The sequence below is a fragment of the Mustela putorius genome, unplaced genomic scaffold (assembly GCF_011764305.1).
Source record: "Mustela putorius furo isolate JIRA1106 unplaced genomic scaffold, ASM1176430v1.1 tig00000873_pilon_pilon_pilon, whole genome shotgun sequence".
Lineage (NCBI taxonomy): Eukaryota > Metazoa > Chordata > Mammalia > Carnivora > Mustelidae > Mustela > Mustela putorius.
In genome coordinates, this window is record NW_025421504.1 from 681,720 (window position 1) to 705,906 (window position 24,187).

Below are 24,187 nucleotides of genomic sequence, written 5' to 3' on the forward strand. Positions count from 1 at the left end.
CTGGAGGACAAAGAAAAAGTACAAGAAACTGCAAAAACCCACAGTTCCCTGACTCAGAGTTCATTTCTGGTACCATTTCACGCCTATCTAGCTCTTCGGGAAACACACCTTTGAGTGTTTGTTTATTTATCTATTTTTACGTTTGTGTGTTTTCACACTGAAATTGGACCAGGGCACTGGGTGGCGCTGTGTATTGAGTGTCTGACTCTTGATTGAGACTCGGGTCATGATGGCAGGGTCGTGGGATCGAGCCCCGTGATGGGCTCTGCGCTCCGTGCGGCGTCTGCCGGACATTGTCCTGCTCCTCCTCCCTCTGCCTCTGCGCCTCCTTCCACTCACGCGCGCGTGAGCAAGTACACAGACTGAAATGAAATGGGGTCAGGCTGTCTGTCCCGCCGGCTGTCTGTCCCGCCGGCTGTCGGTCCCACCGGCAGCTGCCGACCCCAGACGCCAGCGCTGGACACGCCCCTCGGGGGCCACACCAGATAGTCTGTGTGATGTTCTCGCAGCCGCTGTTGGGACCCTAGGGTGGTCCAAGACGTGCCTCTCTGGGTCATGCCCCGTGGGTCTCTGGAGAAGTCTCTAGCCCCCGACCCACCCCCGAGGCCCCCCTCCAAGCAGCCCCTGGAGAAGGTCTCTCTCCGTGGCCCCCAGCTAAGGCGTTTCCCTTTGTGCGAAAGGCTCATCTGGAGATGCCTCTCGCAATCTCCCTCTTCCCACAGGGCTCATGCAGGGGAGGGGCTCCCGAGAAGGCCTTTGGGTCCAAAGGAGCCGCTGTCCCTCATCCTGGCCCGAGGACCTTGGGGACACTGGCCCTGGCCTGCCCTCTGGTTGGGTTGGGGTTAGAGTCTCCCCAGGGAAGTGTCCTAATTCTGGGGTAATTCTAGGAATCGGAGGCCGGCCGCTGAAGGGAGAGGACAGGGTACAGGTGTGGGGGCCCGTTGTGCCGGTGCCCGGGGGGGGGGGGTCTGGAGCGCTGGGACAGACTCAGGGGCAGGGCGAGGCGGGCGTCAGAGTGAAAGCTGCCTCTGCTCTGTGTTTGGAAATCCCCGAGCTATCTGATCCTAGATGCTGGTCCCACGGGACTCCCTGGGGGTGGGGTTGGGATTAAGCCAAGTCTCCCTGGGCTGACGCTGTTCGGCCCTCCACAAACGTCCGCAGGTGAGCAGCAGTTCCAACTCTGTTGGAACAGAGCAGTTAAAACACCAACAAACGAGGGGCGCCTGGGGGGCTCCGTCAGTGAAGCGTCTGCCTTCGGCTCAGGTCATGAGCCAGGGTCCTGGGATCGAGCCCCGCGCTGGGTCCCCTGCTCAGCGGGGAGCCTGCTTCTCCCTCTCCCTCCGCTGCTTCTCCTGCTTCTGTTCTCTCTCTATCCCTCAGTCAAATGAATAAATAAAATCTTTTTTTAAAAATGGTGAGGTAATGTCCACTTACCAGAGATGCACCTAATGCTTGTAGACACACAGCGGCTGAAAGGGAAAATCTGGAAAAGGACCAGGAATATTCTAAGGAAAGGGAGCTGGCGTTGCTGTCCCGACAGCGGACTGAACAGCCGGAAACACGCTGGACAGTCAGGTGCGGAGGGTCACTAACGATAAAGGCTCAACTCAGCAAGAACACACACCAGTTTAGAATCTGCGTCTAATAAAATTGCTTCCAAACGTACCAGTGACGATCACTAGAGCTCCAGGGAAACCAGCAAGCCCCGTCACACTGAGGGAGTCCAGCCCACCCTCCTCGATCACCGACAGTTCAAGCCCGTCAGAATTGGCAAGTATGGAAGCGAGCACACTTCCCCACTGCCCCCTTGGCTTGAGGGGCACGGCCAGGGAACGTGGGAACATCTCAGGACACACGAGGCATTCCCAAGAGTTGCCCGGTTGACCGGTTGAGCCATGCCTGAAACCGCTGTGAGGTTCGGAGAAGGGGAACCAGACGAGGAATGAAGTTAGAATGGAGTCGCCTCCTGGGAACAAAGAGGTGACCAGCAGCTGTGAGGAGTGTGAGAACATGCTGCTGACGAGCATTTTCAGTCTGATAGGAAATCACAACTGAAACTACAAATTCCAGAAACCCAAAGAAAGAAAGTGAAACCCCACACATGTGATGCAGCAGAAGCTGTGATCCAGGGAACTGCAGGGGGCGGGGCAGCCTACAGAGAGGGAGAAACAGGACAGTTCCAAAGGCCACGTTGGAAGGAGCTGAGCACCTGTCCGCAGTCCAGATCCCAGGACTGTAGGAAAATGGAAAGGGCCCAGAGCACCTGGGGGGCTCAGTCCGTTGGGCGTCGGACTCTTGACCTCAGCTCAGGTCGTGATCTCAGGGTCATGATTCAAGCCCTGTATTGGGCTCCGTGCTGGGCATGGAGTCTGTTTGAAAAAAAAAAGAAATATAAAGATTTTTTTTAAAAAGAAAAGAAATGGGAAGGCCACACCCACGGGATGCGTAGGTGTTTGTGCACGCACAGAACACTTCTAGAAAGTCACGAGGAGGTGTCCACAAGCGTGTCCTCTGCCGGAAGGAGTCTCCGTGAGACACACGGGCACCTCTCATTGTTCCTTCCTGGAACACGTAAGTGGTTTCGTGAGGTTTCTGCACCATCCAAAATAAACAAACTTGTTTCACTTTCAGGACGCAAGGTGTTTTACCTGCGCGCAGGGATAAACCAGTCTCAGCCCTCAGCTGACTCTCAAGGTCCCTCACACTGCGGGACCCTCCTACCCTCCCGCCTGAAGAGCCCTGTGCCTCGGGGTCTTGGTGGCCACCAGCGGCTGCCCAGGAGCCCCTGCTGAGCCGAGGGACCCTGGGCAATGCTGGATGTGATGGGGAGGAAGGGCTGACTCGGGAAGTGGCCTCAGGGATGAGCCCCTCCTTCCGGCCCAGGCGCAGTGCCTGGGGGGCTCGGCTGGGGGGAGGCACAGGGGCCTGGGGCAGGCTCGGGGATCATTCATGGGGCCCCCCTCAAGCTTCGCTGGGCTCTGGGTGGGGGCAGGGTCTTCCGGCCTCTGTACCCACAGGGGAGTGCCGTCGTCCCCGGAGTGTGACCCGCGCCGGGCCCTCTCTGCCCACCAGACAAATGTCTTCCTTTGGAACATCTCCCTGCCCGCGGGCCGGACCCTCCGTGAGGACAAGGGGGCTGGTCGGTGGGGAGCAGCAGTGAGGGCACAGCCCGGCTCCCACTCTGGGTCTGGACTAATCGAAGCTGTGCCCAGCCTGGGGGGCCCAGGACAGCACCAAGATCAAACAGCTGGACACCAGCCAAACCTCCGCTGAGCCTCCTGGCTCCCCCTCCGAAGACTTAAGGAGAAAGTTTCTTCTTAGTGATTTTTACAAGAACCACGGGCGCACGTGAGCGATGAGCAAACCCTCACACCCGAAGCTGCTCTGTGGCTCTGACCTCGTTCAGGTGCCCCTCGGGACGGGTCTCCTCGCCCACGCAGGACCCTCCGTGGGGACAGGCTGGGAGGAGGGCCGCCTTCTGGCCGGGGTTCGTGAGGAGAGGCTGACCTTCTCCGCGCGGGCCTCCCCTGCCCGCTCCTGCCCGCAGCCCAGGGCCACCTCCAGACGCAGTGGGCCGCCCGCGCCCGAGACAACTCGGGGCCTTCCCACGCTCCGGTGGGGTCTCGGCGGACGCGGCTGGCCCCACGCGGGCGCGCACACACCGGCGAGGACCGCAGGCCCCTGGTCCCTGCGCGGAGGCCAACCCGCCCCCCGCAAAGGAGCATCTGGTCAGCTTTCCTGGAAGAACGCCCTCGCTGCTTTCCTGTTTGCTTCAGGAGGAACGTCTAGTGACGTGTTTTCATTTTTATCTTTTTTACATTTTATTTTCTCAGTGTTCCAGGCTCCTTGTTCGCGCACCCACGCCGGGCCCGCGCGGGTGCGGTGTTTCTACAAAGACACGGCGAGGATCTACCGAGGAAGTCGTGAACCTCTTCTGTGAAGCCAGGGCGGTTCCCAGGACGCCAGACTTCCCCGAACTCGGGGTTTCCTTCCCGGCGGCGCGGGGTCCCGGGGCCTCGCTCCCGCCTCTCCGCCCTGGCCCCGCCCCGCCCGGGCGCCCGACTGTCCTCCCCGCCTCGGCGCGCACAGGCGGCGGCCGCGGGGCCTGGAGCAGCGGCGCGGGAGCCGGGGCGCAGGTGAGCGCGCGCAGGGGTGGGGACGCGGGGGGACGCGCGGCCGCCGGCGGCGTGGCGGGGGCTCGCGCGGTCCGAGGGCTCCGGGAGCGGGGGTGGAGCCCCTGGGGCGCTGCGCTGACCCGCGCCCGCAGACGTGCGGCCCCGAGGGCCCCGCCGGAGCGCGTGCGCCAGGGGACCGCGGGCAGAGGGTGCGCGCGGCTGGGGAGGAGAAGGGACAGAGGCCGCAGGTCGCCCTGGGGACCTGCCTCCCCGCGGGGCCCACTCTTGAGAGGGCAGGGGGGTCGCATCTCGGGGTCGTGCAGACTCACACTCACTTTCGTGGACTCACACCCAGGATACGCACACACTCGCTCTCACAGCCCCATAAAAGAGAAATGAGCCGCGGGAGACTTCCCCGACCCGACCCGCAGGGACCCCGTGCCAGCGAGCCGGGAGAGGAGCTGCCCCTTCTCAGGCTTCCCTTGGCATTGGGTCTGGCAGCGATCTCCGACTTCGTGCATCACGGCGGCGGGTTAATGAGCTACGGCATGGAAACCACTTTCCAGCCGGTCGTGGGTAGAGGAGCCCAAGCCCCTGGGAGGCCTGCCTGTCCCCTGGGACTGTGACAGTGAGGGTGGGGGGAAGATGTGCTTTTGGCCCCAGGGCCCAGGGGAGGGGGCTCCGGGGCTGATGGGGAGAGGGTTCTTGGAGCAGGCGGTTTGGGAGACAGGAAGTGTGTGGCCGCCCAGTCCCCAGGCCTGGAGGACGGCACTGCCCAGCGGGGGACCCCTCCCAGCCACAGCAGCCGCACCCTGGCTGGGGCGCTTCCCCTAGTCCTGCTCAGGCTGGGGGTCCAGAGCCCTTTCGGTCACAGCGCTGGTGAGAGGCTTGGCCCGCTCGACCTGACCTGACCTCGTGCACAGGCTCATGATCCCCGCCGCAGGGGAGAGAGGGGCCTCTCTTCGGGGCTGTGGGAGCACCCAGCCCCCTCCCTTAGCTTTCCCTTTTCCCAAATCCGGACACGCACTTTCCGATCATGTTGAGTTTTAGAATATGGGTGAGGTTCAGTTGGGTGAGGCCTGGAGCGGACGACCAAGAAGGAATTCTTGAGACGTCTTCGGTGCAGAATGGTGGTTTATTAAAGCCCGGGGACAGGACCCGTGGGCAGGAAGAGCTGCAGCCCCGGGGGTGTGAGGGGTGGCAGGTTATGGGGTTAGGGGAGGTAAGGAAAAATGGAGATTTCGGTAGAACTTTCATAAGCTAAAGAGCTACGGATGCGGCAGGGGAGGCCTTGCCCTTGCCCAGGTCGCTATTCCCTTCTTAGCAAGGTGCGGACATTAAGACGGCTGGGCGGTCCCTAAAGAATGTCACGTATGTCCCACCCGGGGGGGGGGGCGGCTGCAGGGCTCAGCTTCTGCTTTGTCCTCAGCCACCCGGCTGTCCCCTCATCACTGTCACTGACTCCCACGTGTGGATAGCTCCAGAACCCGTGAGTCGCCCTTTGTCGGGGACCCACAAATGTCGGCTGTGTCGCTCCCTCTCCGGCACGCAGACACATCCGGGGGCACCCACCAGGGCAAAGCCTGCACCGCGTTTGTTCGCCCGCCGCCCGCCCTCCTGCTCCACTGCGGCCGTCTTCTCCCTGTGCCTTTCCCCACCCCGTCCCGGTCCTCTGGTTTTCCTCGCCTTTGCTGTGCTGGGAAGTGGGACAGTTCAGGCAGGGGAGTGAAGCCGCCACAGTTAAAAGACACACTTGATTTCGATAAATGAGTCATTCTTCACACACACGTATGTCCCTAACCCTGCATGGAACTTGGGCTACAGATCTGCTCCTCACACGTACCTGGGTGTCTGTACTGTGCCTGGCGAGCCCAGAGAGGGGCCTGTGTCACCAGAGTGAAGTTTCTCTGAGCGAATTCCCCAGAACAGCCCAACACCTGTTCTTGGCTGCACTTGAATCTGAGGCCAAACAGCCACGGAGGTGGGGTCAGGCCAGCCAGCGCTGGGGGCAGGTGGACACAGTCGCCACTGGGAGGGAGGAGCATGGCTCAGCACCGGCAGCCACCCTCAGGGGCCTCCAGGACCCAGGCACTGGGCCTCCCCAGCAATGAGCTTTGCTGGCCGGGTACTCGTACTGGGTAAGGGCTGCCATCCAGAGATGGCCCGGACTGGGTTCTGTTCCTCACAAGACAAATGAACGGGCAGAGCCAGCACACAGGAGGCAGGACTTATAAATTACATTCTGTGGGACCTCTGCTGCCTTTGGCTCTGTGCCCCGAGAGTGGCCGCCTGTGACTCATGTTCAAAAGTGCAAAGTCCCCGGAACCACATCCAAATGGGACTCACACGACCTCCGGCCTTCCCAATAAAGATGGGATTCCCCAGACCCGGGAGCAGGAGTATCGGGAGAGCCAGAACGGCGCCGTGAACAGTGAGGGGGAATCCCGCCTGGCTCCCTGCCCTGCCCTCTGGTCTCTGGACTGTTCCGAGGGGGAGAGGCCGAGCCAGGGAATGCCCTCATAGATAAGCCCGGGGTTCAGCATTGGCACCCATGCCACCTGCCCGGCGGAGGCCCATGCCCCGATCCAAAAGGAGGACCACTAGTCAGTGGTAAAAGCCAGGTGGTGCCCAGGACAGCTGTGGGAGTCCCCAAAGGCTCAGGGCGGCAGGATGTGCAACAGGACGTTGGAAGCTTCCCAGTCTCTGGTCCGGATCCCCTGTCTCTGGGCCCGTTCTTTTCCTTTTTAACTTTTTTTTTTTTTTTTTTTTAAATCAGCTCCACATCCGATGTGGGGCTTGAACTCAGGGCCCTGAGTGGCATGCTCTACTGACTGCCCCCCAGTGCCACAGGGACTGTGATGGAGGGTGTGATGCCAGCCCAAGGTGAGCAAGTTTGGAAGTGAAAAGGGGTGCAAACCAGGTAACCCCTTATCCTAAGTGTGGAACCAGGGGACCCCACCAAGAGGCGAGACCTCTCCCAACATAAGGAAAGTGTGGAGAGGGGCTGAGAGACGCTGTGCGTGAGGCGAGAGCCGTCAGAGCCTGGAGGAAGCTTCAGAGGAGGCGGAGGGCTTTGGGCAGCAGAAGAGAAGCCTGGAGCCCAAGCCAGTGTCCGTCCCGGGGCCCATGTCCTCAGTGGGCACAGCATCCGGCCTGCCTTGGAGGACACAGCAGAAGCTGGCCAGGGGCTACGGGAGGATGCCGGTGGTGGTAGGAAGTCCGGGACACTTCCTGGCTTGTTGTGTAGACAGTTCAGTGCACATTAGAAAAACATACATAGAGCTGGGCGCCTGGGTGGCTCAGTGGGTTGGGCCGCTGCCTTCGGCTCAGGTCATGATCCCAGGGGCCTGGGATCGAGTCCCACATTGGGCTTCTTGCTCGGCGGGGAGCCTGCTTCTCCCTCAGCCTCTGCCTGCCTCTCTGTCTGCCTGTGTTCAATTGCTCTCTCTCCTTCTCTCTCTCTGACAAATAAATAAAATATTGAAAAAAAAAAAAAGAAAATAAAACAAAAACATACATAGAAACAGCACATCTAACCATCGCTGTAGATGCATATTTCTTTTTTTAATTAATTAATTTATTTGACAGAGAGATCACAAGCAGGCAGAGAGGCAGGCAGAGAGAGAGAGGAGGAAGCAGGCTCCCCGCTGAGCAGAGAGCCCGATGCGGGGCTCGATCCCAGGACTCTGGGATCATGACCTCAGCCGAAGGCAGAGGCTTTGATCCACTGAGCTACTAAGGCGCCCATAGATGTGTATTTCTTAAGGTGAGGTCAGAGTAGATAATATGATTTTAAAAATTAGTCCATGTAAAGTAATTGTTAGGGTTGGGGGATGAATGGAGTGTTAGAAACTGCCGAGGTGGGGGGGCCTGTGATGCTGGCAGGGCTGGCCCCGGCTGGTATGCTTCCCTCAGCAGATGAAAACCTGCGAGCAAAGGTGAGCAGGCCAGGGCCGCCTGGGGCTCGGGGCACCGGACGCCCCATCTCCTCCAGGGGCCCGTGCCCTGGATGAGGATGGCCAGTTTCTCCCACACCAGCTGCCTCATGTGACAGAGGCGAGGCTGCCTGCCTTTCACTTTCCTTTTGCTTGTTGGCACACCACACCCTCTCCAGGTCCCACCGGTCAGGTCAGCACGTGTGACGTGCACACACCTTCAAGGCGGTGACCAGCTCTCTGTGTTGCCCGGTCCAAGGGAGGACCAGAGGGGGCCCTGGCGGGGAGGCCACTCAGGTCCCTGGGGCTGGGCACCCGCCGTGCGCGTGGGTGGCACGGGGTCCGGGAGCCGGCCGGCATCCCAGAGGACCCCGCAGAGACAGCCCTACTCTGCGTGGAGTGAGGCCCTGGTGCAGGATTGCGAAAGAGCCCATCGTGTATTTATTCTCAGTCAACATCCCGGACGGTTTCATTGGAACTCGGAACGTGACTGCGAGTTTATGGAGGAGAGACGCCCGGCAGCGGGCAGGACGAGGCCCGATGAGGGATGTTTCAGGGGAAGGGTCTGTACAGTGCAGACTGTGGGCACCTCCTGCCGTTCCCCCTAAGTCCTGAGGTCGCGCCCAACCAGTGCGGTGGAAGTACCCGCACGTCTGGATGGAGGGCGCAGCACCCCATCTGCTGGGCATGCCGCGCGCACCGGGCCACCAACCGGAGGCTCTGCTGCTCCCTCAGCGCCCGGGTCCAGCGGCCGCCAGGTGGCATTCTGGTTCCCGTGGGAATCCTGCCCACCGCGCTGGGGACACCTGCCCCTAGTTCCATGCGCCTTCACCTCTCACGCGGGGCCGGAGCCTGGGTCAGCGCCTGGCCTCCCTGGAGCCGGAGGGAGAGCGTGGCCTGCCTCCCCCCGCCCCAAGACCGGGGCACCCTGGCCCACATCGCAGCACCGAGAAAGCGTGGGCACCCGAGGCGGCGCGGAGCTTGGCCAGGGGCAGCAGGGAAGAGAAAGGTGCACTGATGCCCGACAGGAGACCGCGCTGGGGGAAGCTCTGGCCCCCATCCCAGGCGGCGACCCTGGGAAGCTCAGCAAGGACTGGAGGGAGCTCCAGAGGCCCCTGCGGACGGTTCTCCGGGCAAGAGGGCAGAAACACCGCGGGGCTCGCCTGGGGTTTCCTCCACGGCCAGGCAGAGGCCAGACGCCACAGATGGGGCTGGGGCTCAGCTCGCATAGTGACCCACGGCCTGAATCGGGAATCGGGGAGGCCGGTGCCCGCGCAGAGCTCTCCCTCAAGCTGGCACAGAGGGCTCTGGCCACGGGCCCAGGAGAGACCCCCGGGATCGGCAAGGGTGCCTGGGGCCAAGGGGCACGATTGTGTCTTTTCCCATTTCAGAAGATTTCTGTCGGGGGTGAAAGAAGGGAAAAAAATGTGTGTCTTCTAATTTAAGCAAAGTTATTTTGTAATAATGCTTGGGAGCAGCAGAGCAGATCCTATCTGAGGTGCCAGGAAAAGACCCACAGAAAGTTTCGGTTCCTCTTCCTAGAACCCTCCGTCCGCATAAGCAGCATTTAATGGGAGTGAGCTGTGCGTGTCTGATCTTGGCGGTGGCCGATAGGCATCGAAACCAGCCAGGCTGCCACGGGATCGCCTCCAGCCGTGAAACGTCCGCGTCTTCTGTGTAATTCAGAGCAGATTCCTTCCGGCGGGGCCGGGCCGACGCCCCTCCCTCCTCGTTAGCAAGTTCTGGTTTGAAGAAGAAAATTGATTTTGGTTACGCTAATAATATTCTCGTGGGGAAACAAACCTGCAGGGACAGATATACAAAGCAGAGCGGAGAGCCTGCCTTCCCGGGGTGAGCACAGTTGAGGGAGTCTACGTTGGGAGTGGCGGCGTCCCGGGCGAGTCGCCCACGGTTAGCGGCGTGATGGACGGCACGGGGGGGGGCCACGCGTGGGATGTCTTGGGCGCAGCCCACTTTCTTGGAAGAAAGTGTGGACCGTGTCACGCGACGCTTGCACAATGGCCTTGAGGGGATTCGTGATTCGCACGTGGAGGTCCAGTTCGGTGCCCGTGGATCCCCCACGGTCTGGGAGGTCTCTGGAAAAGGACACCTGAAAACAGCAAACAAGTAACACTTCTCGTAACAAAACCGTGACTTTCAAAGAAAACACGGACGTCGTAAACATGTAGCATCTTGTTGCTCCAGGAATAGTCTGAAGAGAAATGTTGGAGCAGGAGCACGTTTGTCTTGCGGGTGGCACTTTGTTTCTCTAAAACGCGAGTCTTACAGCCCCGTAAGGAGGAGACGCTGTACCCCACGAACGCAGGCAGACTTTGCGAAGGCGGCGGCAGCATGGCCCCCCGATATAGTGGGTGGGGACCCAACGAGTAGCTTCCTAAGATGCCGGGCACATTCAGCACATCAGCCAAAACCCTCAGCCGCGGGGACTCAGGGTCTGTGACACACGGGCCACTTGGCTCAGCACAGGTTCTCGCCCCCGGGAGCCCAGAGCCTTGTGTGGACTGAGAGAAGGAAAGCCTCCATCCGTCAGCCTGGCCGAATGCCCGTCCTTCTGTCTGTCCCTCCTTACCTGTCCCTGTGGAGGACCGGCCAGCTCGGGCCAGCCCTGAGCCAGTGGGCACAGCCTGTGCACAACCCCTCCCTACCCGCCCCAGGAGTGTGGCCGCCTGGCCAGAGCCCCGTGGGATGGAGGCCAGGAGCCCAGCAAGTGGTTTGCACTTACCATTGTTGAAACTCTTCTCACCTCAAATTAGATGTTTCTTTCAAAAGCTGGATCCGGCCGTTTTCCTTTCGTAGTGGTTGTACAGGGCAGGGCAGGCCTTCTCTCGCTCCAAGTGTTTTCACAGAAGACCACGCCAGGAGACCCGCCATGAGCCCCGGGTTTGGCGGGTGGGGTCAAGGTGGGAAAACACGCCTGCCTGCTCAGGCCCCCGGGGGTCTGGGGAGCTACGCGCAGCAGCACGGAAGCGGGTGCTCTGTGGCCCTGGTGGGGCTGCGATCATGCCTCCCAGCCCCACTCCCCTGACTGGGGTCAGGACTGGGCCTGGTCACCAGTGGCCCCACGTGTCTGGAGGCCATTAAGTTCAAAGTTCCCAGTGCTCCTGGCCTTGGTGCCGCATTCCCCCCAAACAGCTGAATTCAGGCAAAACTGTGGAGACACGAGGAAGACCAGGGGTTGCCAGGGGCCCGGGGAAGGGGATGAGCCGCTGGAGCACAGGGTTCGGGGACAGCTCTGTCAGGGACGCGATGACGGACGCAAGCCATCACGCGTGTGTCCAGACGGCCCTTCCGTTCGACACACGAGTGAGCCGTGCGGTATGCGAAGCACGGACTTCGGGCAACGCCCGCGTGTGTGCCGGCTCACGGACCGCGACGCGTGTGCCCCCACAGCGCGCCCACGTGTCGACTCTGCACTTCCCGCCCAATTTTCCCGTAAATCTAAAACTGCCCAAAGACAAAACAAAAAGTCTATTATTCTTATTTTTGTAATCAAAAGGTCAAGAAATGGCCTGGCAAGCAATTTTAAAAGACTTTTAAATAAGGGCGACCGGCCAGCTCAGCAGCCAGGAGGCGAGACTCTTGGTCTCGGGGCTGTGAGTTCGAGCCCCACACTGGGTGCAGAGTTGATTTAAAAATAAAATCTTAAAAATAAATATATAAAACAGAATACTTTCAAATAATTTAATCAGAAAAATGTCACATTAACAAAGGTCAAGAGGGCTGCAGAAGCCCGAGGGGGCGCTGGCGTCAGAGGAGACGGAAGGCTGCCTCGTGAGTCCCACAGGAGGGCTCCTTTGCTTGATAAGAGCCCGTCCCCTAAGGACGTCTCGAAGGAAGCAGGTGCCCCCAGCCCAGGAAAGGGCGAGGGTGGGGAGGGCAGGGGCCCCCAAGGCGGTCTCGGAATGGTGTCAGATCCCTAGTGGGCGTGGCCGTGTCCACAGGAACACAATTCAGGCCAGTTTTGCACATTTATCGTCATTATGGTGCTGTCAGCAGGGCTCTCTCCCAGTGACGTCCCTCTTGGCTTGTCCGTGTTTCTTGTTTGTCTGTCAGTGGCCCGCGTCGCGTACATTATAAAGGTACAGAGAAGGTGCAGGAGAAGAGGCCTCGCGGGGCTCTGGCCTCCGGGCACAGCTGGTCAGGGAGCAGCTCGGGACTGCTGTCGCTCCTGGCCGGGCTGCAGCCCACAGACTTCCGATCCTGTGGCTTTCCTTCCTCCAGGGAGTGTCCCAAGAACCAATGAAGAGGACACAAGACCCCTGAGGCTGCCTCCCTGTCCTCCTGGCCATGCTCACCTTGACATTCACCCTCTCGGTCCCCCAGATGCTGCGGATTGTCCTCCTGGTCACCTCCCTGAGTGCTCAGAATGGAAGTAAGTCTCAGGATGCCTCCGTGCAATGCTGGTGGCCCAGCAAGGGGTTGGGAGGGGGAGGCAGGGGTGGGAGGAGCAGATCCACATCGGGCCCAGTGGGACCCAGGCCCCAGGTAGAGACCGTGACTTTGAGAGGGGCTGCCCCAGTGCTCCTGGGCCACAGTGGGATACGCCAAGTCCTCCCCCGGATGGCAGACAGGGGTGTCCGCTCCAGTGCCCAGTGATGACCATCAGAACGCGTATGGGGATGGCTAAGAGCGTGTCCAGTTTCCATGGGAAAGAGGGTCAGGCCCCTTAGTGACAAGTGTTGTGGCCAGAGGAAGGGCAGCAGGACAAGTCTGAGGGCTCTCTGCCTCGGCTCTGGTCCCCGATCCTCCTTGGGCCAGTGGCTCCAGCATCACCTGGGAGCTCGTTAGACATGCAGACTCTTGGGCGCGCTCCGTCCTGCAGAATCAGGCCAGCCCCTCACACACGCCTCCAGGGGAGGGCAGAGTAGATGCCGGACCCCAGGGCACCTCAACCCAGTGGAAGAAATCACAGGCAGAGGGAGCATCTGTGGCTGCCCCGGCTGCTCCCGGGTGCGGTCGGGGCGGGGTGCCCCCGGCTGGGTCATCAGCACATCTGGGATCAGCGGGAAACCTGTGAGCCGCAGAGGCCCGAGGCTCCCAGGCACTGGGCAGATGACGGCGGTGCCGCCCGCCCCCCACCCCCCAGCTCCAGCTCTGCCGGACTCTGACAGCCCGAGTCAGCCCCCCCGCGGGCGTGGTGACGGCGCGGGCATCCAGAGCAGAGGGCTCTGTCTGGCCTGGGGCCCCCCGCCCGGCGGCCTCTCTGTAGGTGGGGCAGGGGGTGCCTCAGAGTTGTTTGAATTTCTGTGCGAGGTGTGTGTTCATGCAACACCTTGACAATTTTGTAAAGATGCAGAGAAGGCATTTTATTTTATTTTTCTATTTAAATTCAATCAGTTAATACCGAGTGAACTGTTAGTTTCAGGGACAGAGGTCAGTGACGCGTCGGCTGCTCACGACGCGCAGTGCTCGTCGCATCCCGTGTCCCCCTCAGCGCCCGTGACCCAGTGCCCCCGGCCCCCAGCCCCGGCCCTCCAGCCACCCTCGGTCTGTTTCCCGTGGCTGAGGGTCTCTTACGGTTTGTCTCCCCCTGATTTCGTCTTGTTTTGTTTTTCCTTCCCTTCCCCTTGGCTGCTCTGTCTCGTTTCTCAAACTCCTCGCATCAGGGAGATCCCGTGATGACCGTCTTTCTCTGACTGACTTATGCACTGAGCACTTGCAAATGCAAGATTTCATCCTTTCTGATGGCTGCATCGTGTCCCTGTCCTCTACAGACCACGTCTGCAGAGAAGGCATTTAACACCCTTCCTCAGGACAAACCCCAGCTGCTGAGGGGGACAGCGGGGAGACGGGGTCGGGCTCCTGCTGCGGACACGCATGTGGAGGTCTACGTCCACGGAGCTGTGACCGTAGCCACCTTCTGGAACCCGGGCAGTTTCCTGCCGGCTCCACGGCCTCCCCGAACCGAGCCCCCCTGCCTACTCTGGTGCCTGCTGGCCCGCGCCCGCTGGCTGAGCCGCCCTGGCCAGCTGCACAAGGTGCAGACATGGGACTGCGGCCTGGGAGGGGCCCATGGTCCCCACACCCCGGGTTTGCTCAGGCTGGTACCTGTCTTGCAGAATTTCCACCTCACACACCCTCTGCTGTGGGCTCCCAAGGCCCCTGCCACGCTGTGTGGACTCGGTGAACTGTGGGCTCACGCAGCACACGGCGTGCCCAGAGCTCGTGCCACTGTCTGGCATCTGTCCACCTGTGCCTGGTCCCCGGTGGAAAGTGCCACAGCAGGACCAGGAGGGCTGGGCTGGCTAGCTCATGTTGTGTGAAGCCCCGCCTGCCGTGTGCTGGGGCTCCGGGTCCCTGTCGCTCAAGTTTGCTCAGACTGTGCGGTGAGGCTGGCGACGGGTGACCGTTCCAGGACTTGGCCTCCCAAGATGGTGGGGCGGGTTCCATGGCCAGCAAGGCAGGCGGAGGTTGGGGCCCGTGCTCGTGGCTTCTGACAGCGGCGGTGGCGGTGTCCTGCAGGAGCAGGGAACCTTCCTTGTGGAGTTGAGTGTGCACGCCTGGCCCAGGAGCCCGGGGACAGTGAGGCGGCTGCAGGTGTGGCCACGACTGCACAACACTCCGGTGAGTGCACAGAGAGCGCGCCCTCCTTCCCCAGAATCCGCCTGCAAGGAGGGGTCCTGGGGGACGTGCCGGGGCCCGGTGACACGCCACACTAGCCGCGCGTGAGGACACACACGCCTCCCCGCTTTTCCTCCGGTGTTGTTTTCCCGCTTGAGGCGCACGTGCTGACCCGTCCGATGGGCGGGTACGGAGCTCCTGCGTCCTCCAGCTCCCCGAGCTGGGCCTGGGCGCCCCTGGGGCCTTCATCGCATCACCGTCCCTCCCTCGACCCCAGGGAGGGTGGTCAGTGAGCGTCCTGAGGCCCCGCCATGACCCACGTGTGACCTGTCCCCTAAACGCAGAATGGGACAACCCCACCTGCACCGAAGGAGTGGTGTCCGTGCCCCGAGGGGAGCGCGCCGTGATGGGCTGCAACATCTCCAACCCTTTCCTCGGCGTGGCCGTCACCCTGAGCACCCCCGGGGCCAGTGTCCAGCCGCTCTTCCGCGTGCGGTCCCCGGGGTGCTTCTGCCGGGAAGGGTGGCAGCTCCGGGTGCAGGGAGGCGAGGCCCAGCTGGTGATCGACAACGCCAGCGACGCCCAGACCGGATGCTACAAGTGGCACCTGCAGGGTCTGCAGAGGAATATCGGGGTCACCACACTGAACGTTTCGGGTGAGGACGGCATCTTCGTCCCCCCAGCTCACCCCAGGGCTCTTCGTATTTGGGAGGGGCGGGCGAGCCGTTCGTTCCCCCCCAAAAGTGCCCTGGGACGGGCCCGGAGAACGAGGCCTGGGCTCCGACAGAGCAGAATGAGACGAGACCCGCCTCTGCTCCTCCGGGGACCTGCGCCACCAGGGGGTCAGGCGGGGGCTGCCCTGCCCAGGGAGGAGGCGAGGCCGTGCGCCTCCCGCTCTGCCCCAGGCCCCTCCCTCTCACCGGCTGGGCTGGGGGGTTTCCACCCGCAGCCCCTGCAGAGTTTCGTCTGCCCCCGCAGGGCCCACCTCCCTGCTCTCACCCAGATGCCCCATGATGCCTCCACTTCTCCCCGAGCCGGTCCCTTGCCCTGGACACTGTCCACCTGAAGGGTCCGGCGGTCCCCGCCTGACAAAGGCCCCCCCTCCAACCAGTCCACACCCATGCCCCTGCCACCTGCGGTCCCGCTTCCACTGCCCTCACGCGAGTGGTTCCTCACGTCCCCTCCACTTGGAGGGGCGCTCCCTGTCCCGCATCCCCTCCGGGACACCACTCAGACCCACAGGCAGCGCCCACCCCACCGGTTCCAATCACAGTCCCCCTGGGCCGTGCGGTGGCCGAGAATGTGGCTGAGAACGGTGCCCCGGCCTGGCCAAGCCCAGGGAAGGGACCCAGCGAGCCTGCGGGGACTCGGGGTACCCTCCTCTCATCTGATTCTTGGGCCTGGGGGGCGGCGGCAGGGGCAGCGTCCCAAGACCTGAAGGAGAGAGGACGTCTGCTCTTTGCAAATCCCTGTGGTAGGTGTTCTCACCCTACACCCAGGTCCCCCGGGCTGTCCCCTTCCTCCATGCGGCACCGCTGTCCCCCTGCACACCCCGCCCCTGCTCCCGGCCCATGGGGGCGATGTCTCCCTCAAGGGTGCGCGAAGGCAGCCAGTGGCTCCTCGTGGTGAACAAGTGTCCCCCTGCCCCCACTTCCCACAGGCCGGGAGACGCCGTGCCCGCCGGAGGCTGGAGACCCGCTCACGGAGGCGCTCGTGGTCAGCAGCGCCGTGGTCGGCCTCCTTTTCCTGGTGCTCGGCGTGTTAGCCTGCATCAAAGGCACAGGCCCCCCACGCTACGCCCCCCCGAAGTGCTCAGGACCCCAGGTCTGAGGCCCTGCGCCTAGTCTGTGGGCTGGTGGGGGCTGGGGGTCACCTCGGGCCCAGAGAGGGCACACGCCCCTCCCTCAGAGGACCCCCGCTGGCAGTGGCAGGTGCCTCCCTCCGGGTCAGGCCCACTGGGTCCCCAAAGCACTCATTTGTCCCAGGACACCCTGGGGGCAGCACAGAGGTTGGACTTCCGGCTCCTTACGGGAGACCTAAGACGCGGGGCCCCGCGGGTGTGTCTGCATGCGTGTGAGCACACGCAACCCGAGTGCGCCCACACATTCTGACTCTCATCCCCGCTTCCCTCCCCAGGAGAGCTGGTTCTGAACTGGCAGACGGAGGCCTGTGAGGGGGGTGATGTACGGGCCTAAAACCCAGAGCCGACTCCAGGAGTCCTGCCCACTCTGAGGTCACCAGCACCCGAAACCCGCCCCTCAGGAGTGGAGCCCCACGTGTCCCGCCTGCACCCAGCTGACATGCAGCGGCGGCGACAGAAGCAGGCCCCATCCCTGCCTCTGGCACAGGAGACCCGCTCAGCCCTTCTGCCCAGAGGCCAGCTTCTGCCCGGGCCGAGGAGGGAGGGGCGGGAGGAGAGGGTGTGGCCCAGGCTGACCCCACCCACCCCAGCCTCCCGCCCCTGTCTCAGCGCCCGCGACCCGTCCCCCACCGCAGCCCCGGCAGATTCTCTGGTCAAAAATGGGAAAATCGGGGGGGGCGGGGGGGGGGGGGGGGCTGGTTATGGACACGGGGGAGGGTATGTGCTATGGTGAGTGCTGTGAAGTGTGTAAACCTGGCGATTCACAGACCTGTACCCCGGGGATAAAAATATATTTTATGTCTAAATAATTTTAAATTTAAAATTAAAAAAAAAAAAAGGAAAATCTCAGGGATGCCTGGGTGGCTCAGTGATTAAGTGTCTGTCCTCAGCTTAGGTCAGGATCTCAGGTTCCTGGGACGGAGTCCTGCCCAGCGGGGAGTTGCTTCTCCCTGTGCCTCTCCCCTGGCTCATGCTCTCTCTCTCTCCCTCTCTCAAAAAAACAAAAATCTCTGGGGCGCCTGGGTGGCTCAGTGGGGTAAAGCCTCTGCCTTCGGTTCAGGTTCTGATCCCCGCATCGGGCTCTCTGCTCAGCAGGGAGCCTGCTTCCTCCTCTCTCTCTGCCTGCCTCTCTGCCTACTTGTGATCTCTGTCAAGTGAATAAGTAAAATCTTTTAAAAAAGGAAAAAAGAAGTCTTAAAAAAAAAAAAGCCGGGAGAAGAAATCTGAAACATTTGACCTCAAAGAACCTCTCCCTTCTCTGCCCCATGGGTGCCTGGGGCCTGGGCTTCCAGCCTCGGGTGCAGAAGCAACCGGCTGCTGTACCCTGGAGATGCCCCAGCTTGGGTCTTAGCTTGATCTGGGCGCACTCCTGTCTTTGGCCCTGGGCAAGAACAAATTTGGCATCCCTCCTGCCCCTGGTCCTGAGGTCACGCTGTGGGGGACGGAGGCCGGAGGCGGAGCGCCAGCGCCACCAGCACCAGGAGGGGTCGCTGAAGCCAGAGCCCCTCGGCTAGGGAGGGAGCCGGAGGCTCCTGGCAGTCAGGCGTCCACACAGCCCTCCCCACCCCGACCTCCCAGCCGCAGGGTTCCCTTCCCCCACCTGTCCACCTGCAGGCCCTTCCCTGTCCCTGACCCTTTTGTCAGATGTCTTCACAATCACAACGTGTGACTCCATGGAGTGGATTCTGAAGAGGGACACACATTCGGGGATACCTGGGTGGCTCAGTCGGTGAGGCATCGGACTGTTCATCTCAGCTCAGGTCCGATCCCAGGGTCGTGAGTCCAAGCCCCACGATGGGCCCCAGGCTGGGCATGCGGCCTACTTCAAACGTAAATAAAATATGCACTCGGTGCTCTGAAAACCCAGAGCGCTGATCTTTGCGATGAATAAAGTAAGTCAACCAAGAAGTCATCAAATGACCTGAGAAGTACACGTGTTTTAAGTGGGGAAAAACACAAAAACTGAAAGAAGCTGCTTCCTGTCCTAAAGCACTAACAAGGCAGGAAGGCATCCAAAGAGGCTGCTGGGGGCGGGGGCGGTCGCCCCTCCCTCACCGCGGAGAGCCCAGGCGGGAGGCCCTACCTGCTCCCTTGACTTGGACCTAGACCTACGGCAAGTCCTGGGCCTGGGTCCTCCACTGTTTTCATTTCCTCCTTCTTGCTTGTGTTTTCGCGGGTTTCTGTAAGAAGATAGAGTTCTGGGGCCTCCCTCCAGGCCCCGCCCCTGCCGCCAGGCCCCGCCCCTGCCCCAGGCCCCGCCCCTGCCGCCAGGCCCCGCCCTCCACCCGGGCTCCGCCCCCTGCTCCTCTGGCCCTGCGGGCCCCGCCCCCACAACGCGGGGATCACGGAATGGTAGGCCAGATTTCTAGGCATAAATCAGGTTGGACAGAAGGTGACCCAGAGGACCCAGGGCATCCGGCCCCTGACCCGACCCCCCGAGGGACTCCCCGGCTTTCTCCTGGTCCTGCCCCCCACCTCCGGCCTGTGGAGACACGGCGGGGGGTGGGGGACCAGGACAACTGGTCACCCGTTGGGCTCTCAGCAGGACAGTGGGGAGGGGTGAGAGGGGGTGAGGACCGGCCCTCCCAGCCTGGCCCTCTGCACCTCCCCTTGCCGGTGGCACCGCTCCAGGAAGCCCTCCGGGAGTGCCTGGACCACCAGCCACCGCCTCCCACGCGCCGTTACCTGGGGGTTCGGGGCGGTGCCTCCGAGCTGGTGGCTCGCAGGCGGGCGCTGCAGACAGGAAGAGTCTCAGCCAGCCGTGAGCGGGGCCCTGCTTCTCCCTCGGCGCTGGTCTGCGGGGGGCAGGGTGGCGGCCGGCATGGCCCCAGAGCTCCCTCTGCTCCCCCTGCGCCTCTCTTATGCCTGTACCCTGCTCGGGGCTCTGGCCACCCAAGGTAAGCCCTGCCCTGCCTCACCGCGTCCCCCACTGTGCCCCCACCTGGGGATGCTCCTTCCTGGGAAGGGGGTGGTCTGGGGATCCTGAGCCTGACCTCCCCACCAAGCCCTCCCCACCCCCAGTGACATCGAGGTGCAGAATCTTTTTCTTTACTTAAATGTCTGGCGATTCTCTTTTACATAATTAGCAAGGTTCCCCGGGTTATGAGAGAATGTTGTCCGCTAGTTTGCTTTTTTTTTCTATTTTTTTAAAAAGATTTTATTTATTTATTTGACAGACAGATCACAAGCAGGCAGAGAGGCAGGCAGAGAGAGAGGAGGAAGCAGGCTCCCCCCAAGCAGGGAGCCTGATGTGGGGCTCGATCCCAGGACCCTGGGATCATGACCTGAGCTGAAGGCAGAGGCCCAAGCCACTGAGCAACCCAGGTGTCCCTGTTAGTTAGCTTTTTAAGACAGGTCCATGTGCAAAGTTCTGCAGTAAGGTGGAAACAGTGGGGTGGGAGACACAGTGGGGAGACACAGAAAAAGAAAGAAGAGCAAAAGAAAGTTCCAGAATTTAGTTTGCTGAGAAGCTGATGCTTGGGCTACATTAGGAAAGTTCCCTGGGACAACTGGTGGCTCCGTCCATGAAGCGTCTGCCTTTGGCTCAGGTCACGATTCCAGGGTCCTGGATCAAGTTCCATGTTGGGATCCCTGCTCAGTGGGGAGTCTGCTTCTCCCTCTCCGTCTGCTGCTCCCCTTCTTGTGCGCTCTCTCTCTCTCTCTCTCTCTCTGATAAATAAAATAAAGTAAAGTAAAATAAAATAAAAATAAAGAAGGTTCATGTTTGCACCAGGAAGCTGGGCTGGCTGGGCCCCAGCTGGGCAGACAGAGACATTTCCGGGCATCCCTCAGACAAGCCCAATGTGCCCACCGCACAGAGCCACCCGCTCTCGGTGTCTGGAAATGATGGGGACACTGAGGCAGCCAGCAATGGAAAGAGAGAAGGAGACAGCACAGCCTGTCTGGCTATCTTGGGCCAGTCTGTTAAGAGAAGGAGAAGGTGTAGGGGCAGGGAGAAGTGGTCACTGCTCGGTGAAGGACCAGCTGCTCTGGAAGGAAGGGGCCGCACCCGAGCTTCCCTGCAGCCCCAGTGTGCAGAGAGGTCACAGGCAGCTGGCCCTGGTGTGGCCCCATCAGTGTTCGTGTCCGGCCACTGAGGTGTGTGTGCCCCAGAGCAGCGTCCATTGAGAGGTCTCACTGGGGTGACACGGCCACAGCGGGCTGTCCCAGGGCCCCTCTGTCCCTCCGGCGTGCCCTGCAGAGAGGAGGTCCCTTCCCCCTGTCCCCGGGCCAGGCTGTGGTGACAGCAGGGGGTCCTTCCTGCAGAGGTGCGGCAGCTCCCCCCCTACACGATTGCCTCCGAGGGGGGCTCCATCAACATCACCTGCTCCACGAGCGGGCCCCTGGCCGGGGTCTACCTGAAGCAAAGGTGGCCAAAGTCCACCAGCGTGATTTACTATGAAGACAAGAAGCAGCCCACGGTAGACGAGTGCTTCCGAGGTCGCGTTGCCTTCTCCGGGCTGCAGCACAACCTGACCATCACGCTGAGCCGCCTGCAGCCGGCCGATGCTGGGGCTTATGTCTGCCAGGCCGTCATGGACGACGTGGTCTGGGGCCCTGGCACCCTGGTGCTGGTGACAGGTAAGGAGCGTGCCTGGGACCCACTCCGCCTCCCTGCACAGTAAACCAGGCTCCACCTGCCCTTGTCTGCCCCAAAGCGTCCTCTATGCTTGCTTGAGATGCTCATTCCAGCTGGAGCCCGCTGCCTCCAGGAAGCACCCTGGATTGCCCATCCCCCCACTCCAGAGCCCCTCCATGAACCCCGAAGGCTCTCGTGGAGTGGAATCCACCACCTGCCACACACCTCTCCGCTCCTCTTCACAGACGAAGTGTCCCAGGAAGCACACACGTGCCCGAAGTCTCAGCTGACCTCGGCCTTCCCTGTGGTCCTGGCTGCGAGCTGCTTCTTCCTCGGGCTGGCGATAGGGGCAGCATGTGTGCTGAGGAAGACACAGGTCAGTGTGAACCCCCAGATATCTCCTGTGTCCCTGTCAGCCAGCCCCTCGAAGAAAGCAGGGCAGGAAGGAGATGGTGAAGCCCCAGAGAAACCCCAGGACCTGTCCACCCCTCATCGGGGTCCCTGGGAGTTCTGAGGGTTCGGGTGGCAGGGTCTGAGGTAGGAGGGAAACCCAGGAGCTGGGGCGGTGAGCAGGGATGGGCACGGCCCCCCAGAGGGTGACAGCCACTGAGGGGAGGGGAGAGGGTCCAGGCAGACGCTCAGAGAACATGGACGGCGGCATGTATGTGGCCGTGTGAGTGTGAGCACGTGTGCACAGGAGTCTGGAGGTGTGAGGTTGGGGGCCGGTGTGAACATGCGCTGGGGGGACAGAGACAGGTGCCAGGCAGTGGTCAGCTCTGCCCTGGTCACTCACCTGCCGCTGCCCAGCTCCACATCCCGCTGAGACAGCCCCCCCAGCCCCCCCACCCCCGCCCCCAGCCTGGGGGGACCTCAGGGCTGCTCAATGCCCCTTGTGAACTGACTTCACGCAGGCCCCAAAGCCCAGCAGCATTTCAAGGGTGGAGTCTAAAAGCTTCCTAAGCGGGCGTGCGCTGAAGCAAGCGGGTGTCCCGGAGCGAGCTGGGCCCTGTACCAAGAGGACAGGCTTTCCCTTCCAGGTCAAGAGACTGTGCTGCGCGGAGGACAAGAGCTCAGCATGTGTGGTGTACGAGGACATGTCCTGTGGAGGCCCCAACAGGATGTGCACCCCCAATGAGTACCAGTGAGCCCAGCAGGACCCTCTCCAAGCCTCCCCCTGCCCAGGCGCAGCTCACAGAAGACCACCTGACCCACCGCTGACCACCTGACCCCCTGGCCCACCCAGCAGCTCCCTGCAGCCATCAGGCTCCTGGCGTCCCGGGCCTCCTCTAGGAAGCCTTCCTTGCCTACCTCCTGCCTGCCACACTGCCGTGCCCGGCTGGTTCTGGCACGCTGGGCCCACCAGGGAGGAAGCCTGTGTCCTGCTGCTGGCTGCCCTTCCCCCACACGGCGGCGGGAGGAGCTTCTCTATGCCTGGACTGGGCCCAGGGCCCAAGAGGCAGGGGAAGTCCAGTCCCAACCCCAGCGCAGGCTTGCCAGAAATAAAGCTTCTCTTCCCCCCTTCTGACGCCGCATCTCTCTGTTCCTCACCCAGCTCCGAGCCAAGGAGGGGGAGGGCTTGACTGATCCCCGCCCCAGACATCTTCTAGGACTTTTGTAGCCAGTGTGATTACGTGCGTGCGTGCGTGCGGGGACCCCCGAGGAAGGGGAGGAGCAAGGGGGCACTTTCCATGCTCCAGGCCGCAGGGGGGCTGCAGGAGGGGCAAATCAGCCAGAGCACTCCCCCAGGTCTCAGCCAGCCCTCAGCCCCTTCACCTGTCCTCACCGGCCCCCCCACCGAATGGGGAGGGCGTGGGAGGGGGGCGCTGGCAGCGGTCGGCCTGGGGTCTAGAATGAGAGCCCCACCCTGGGCATGCTCCTGCGGGAAGGGGGGCGATGGGAACTTGGGGAACCTGCTTGCTGTCCGGGGAGAGGAAAATGCACCCCCATTGTGGGTGAGAGCTGTGGGGTGTCCTCCTAGACTCTGGGCTGCGAGGCAGCAGGCCAAGCTGCCCACGCCCCACCCCCGTCCTGCACCCTGGAATCTCCCACCAAAACCACAAAAACAAAACTGACATAATCCCGGGCGCGGGCGCCGGGGTGGCTCAGAGGGTTAAGCCTCTGCCTTCAGCCCAGGGTCCCGGGATGGAGCCCCGCATCGAGATAAGGGTCAGGAGAGGTGGGGGACGTGGAAGGGGAACCCAGCACTACCCCCTGCCCCCCCAACGCAGGCATAGTCTGGAGTGTGGAGAGAAGGACAGACAGACAATGGGACAATCGTAAGCATGGAGGACGGAGGGGGACCATGAGGAGGGCGTAGGTCCATGGGGGCACAGCCTCTGGCCACTGGGGTGGGGTCAGGTCAAGCCTGCCTCAGGTGACAAGGGCCTCTGGAGGGAGGCTAGAGGTGATGTCTTTCATCTACAGGAAGTTGCTTCAGAAGGGTGGGGAGTGGGGAAAGGGTGGAGGCTCCTGGGAGCTGATGGCCAGGGCGGGCGGTGGGAAGCAAGTCGGGCCAGACCTGGAAACCACAGAGCCCCCCTCCTGAAGAAAGAGTAAACCCCAGACCCCTTATTTACAGAGGGAAAGCTGAGGCCCAGAGAGGCAGGACTTGTCCAAGGCTGTGCTGATGAGTGGTCGAGTGGGGACCCGAAGCGAGCCCCCGATGGCGCGTCTGGGTCTGCAGGGCTACCTGTGCTCCCTCGGGGGGGTCCCTGGAGGCGGGGACACCAGGACTTGGTGTCTCTGTTGGTCTTCCTAACTGCCACTTGGGTCCTAGTGGCAGGTCCCTGGTGCCCTCCACAAGAACCACTGAGGTCACGCTCCTAGTGGTCTTCCCTGAGCCTGAGGTGATTCCCTGCCCTGGCGAACGCACATCCCACTACCCAGCGAGAACCAGGGTCAAACCCCCGTCTGTCCTTCTATCCTGGAGTCGCAGATTTAAACAACCACGTGTGCCCGTCTGCGCTTTAGAAACGTGGGTCACACATTGCTTTCCACACCCGAGGCCACCGTAACGCTTGCCATGGGGGTGCACCGTACTGGGTATGGCAATTCTCTCCTGTGGACATGTAGATCATTCCCGAGTTGTGAATTTTTGTATCAAAAGCAGGCAATG

General features: G+C 61.7%; 2 protein-coding genes and 1 long non-coding RNA gene across 3 annotated transcripts; 2 read left to right on the forward strand and 1 right to left on the reverse strand.

Moving 5' to 3' along the window:
- Positions 1-2,479: 2,479 nt before the first annotated feature.
- On the forward strand, positions 2,480-17,182 carry SECTM1 (secreted and transmembrane 1). Its single transcript, XM_045085626.1, has 8 exons — positions 2,480-2,571; positions 3,834-4,136; positions 12,395-12,443; positions 14,534-14,635; positions 14,977-15,288; positions 16,050-16,106; positions 16,293-16,456; positions 16,769-17,182. The coding sequence occupies exons 3-8, from the start codon at positions 12,395-12,397 to the stop codon at positions 16,781-16,783; spliced, it is 699 nt and encodes a 232-aa protein (XP_044941561.1). The 5' UTR covers positions 2,480-2,571; positions 3,834-4,136; the 3' UTR covers positions 16,784-17,182.
- A 1,640-nt stretch (positions 17,183-18,822) lies between these two features.
- On the forward strand, positions 18,823-22,597 carry CD7 (CD7 molecule). The gene is made up of 4 exons (XM_004748653.3): positions 18,823-19,390; positions 20,760-21,074; positions 21,318-21,448; positions 22,110-22,597. The coding sequence occupies exons 1-4, from the start codon at positions 19,315-19,317 to the stop codon at positions 22,215-22,217; spliced, it is 630 nt and encodes a 209-aa protein (XP_004748710.1). The 5' UTR covers positions 18,823-19,314; the 3' UTR covers positions 22,218-22,597.
- Positions 19,701-22,519, reverse strand: LOC106005466. Its single transcript, XR_001178812.2, has 3 exons — positions 22,381-22,519; positions 21,298-21,433; positions 19,701-20,162 (listed from the first exon to the last, which is right to left on the reverse strand). It is a non-coding gene; the product is annotated as an uncharacterized LOC106005466 (long non-coding RNA).
- Positions 22,598-24,187: the final 1,590 nt, after the last annotated feature.

What these genes read in the sequence shown, in the direction of transcription:
- SECTM1 (XM_045085626.1), top strand. Translation starts at nt 12,395, where the DNA reads ATGCTGCGGATTGTCCTCCTGGTCACCTCCCTGAGTGCTCAGAATGGA. An exon ending in CACGACTGCACAACACTCCG is followed by an intron (nt 14,636 to 14,976) that starts GTGAGTGCACAG and finishes CCCTAAACGCAG; the next exon opens with AATGGGACAACCCCACCTGC. An exon ending in CACCACACTGAACGTTTCGG is followed by an intron (nt 15,289 to 16,049) that starts GTGAGGACGGCA and finishes GGGCGGCGGCAG; the next exon opens with GGGCAGCGTCCCAAGACCTG.
- CD7 (XM_004748653.3), top strand. Translation starts at nt 19,315, where the DNA reads ATGGCCCCAGAGCTCCCTCTGCTCCCCCTGCGCCTCTCTTATGCCTGT. An exon ending in CGGGGCTCTGGCCACCCAAG is followed by an intron (nt 19,391 to 20,759) that starts GTAAGCCCTGCC and finishes TCCTTCCTGCAG; the next exon opens with AGGTGCGGCAGCTCCCCCCC. An exon ending in CACCCTGGTGCTGGTGACAG is followed by an intron (nt 21,075 to 21,317) that starts GTAAGGAGCGTG and finishes TCCTCTTCACAG; the next exon opens with ACGAAGTGTCCCAGGAAGCA.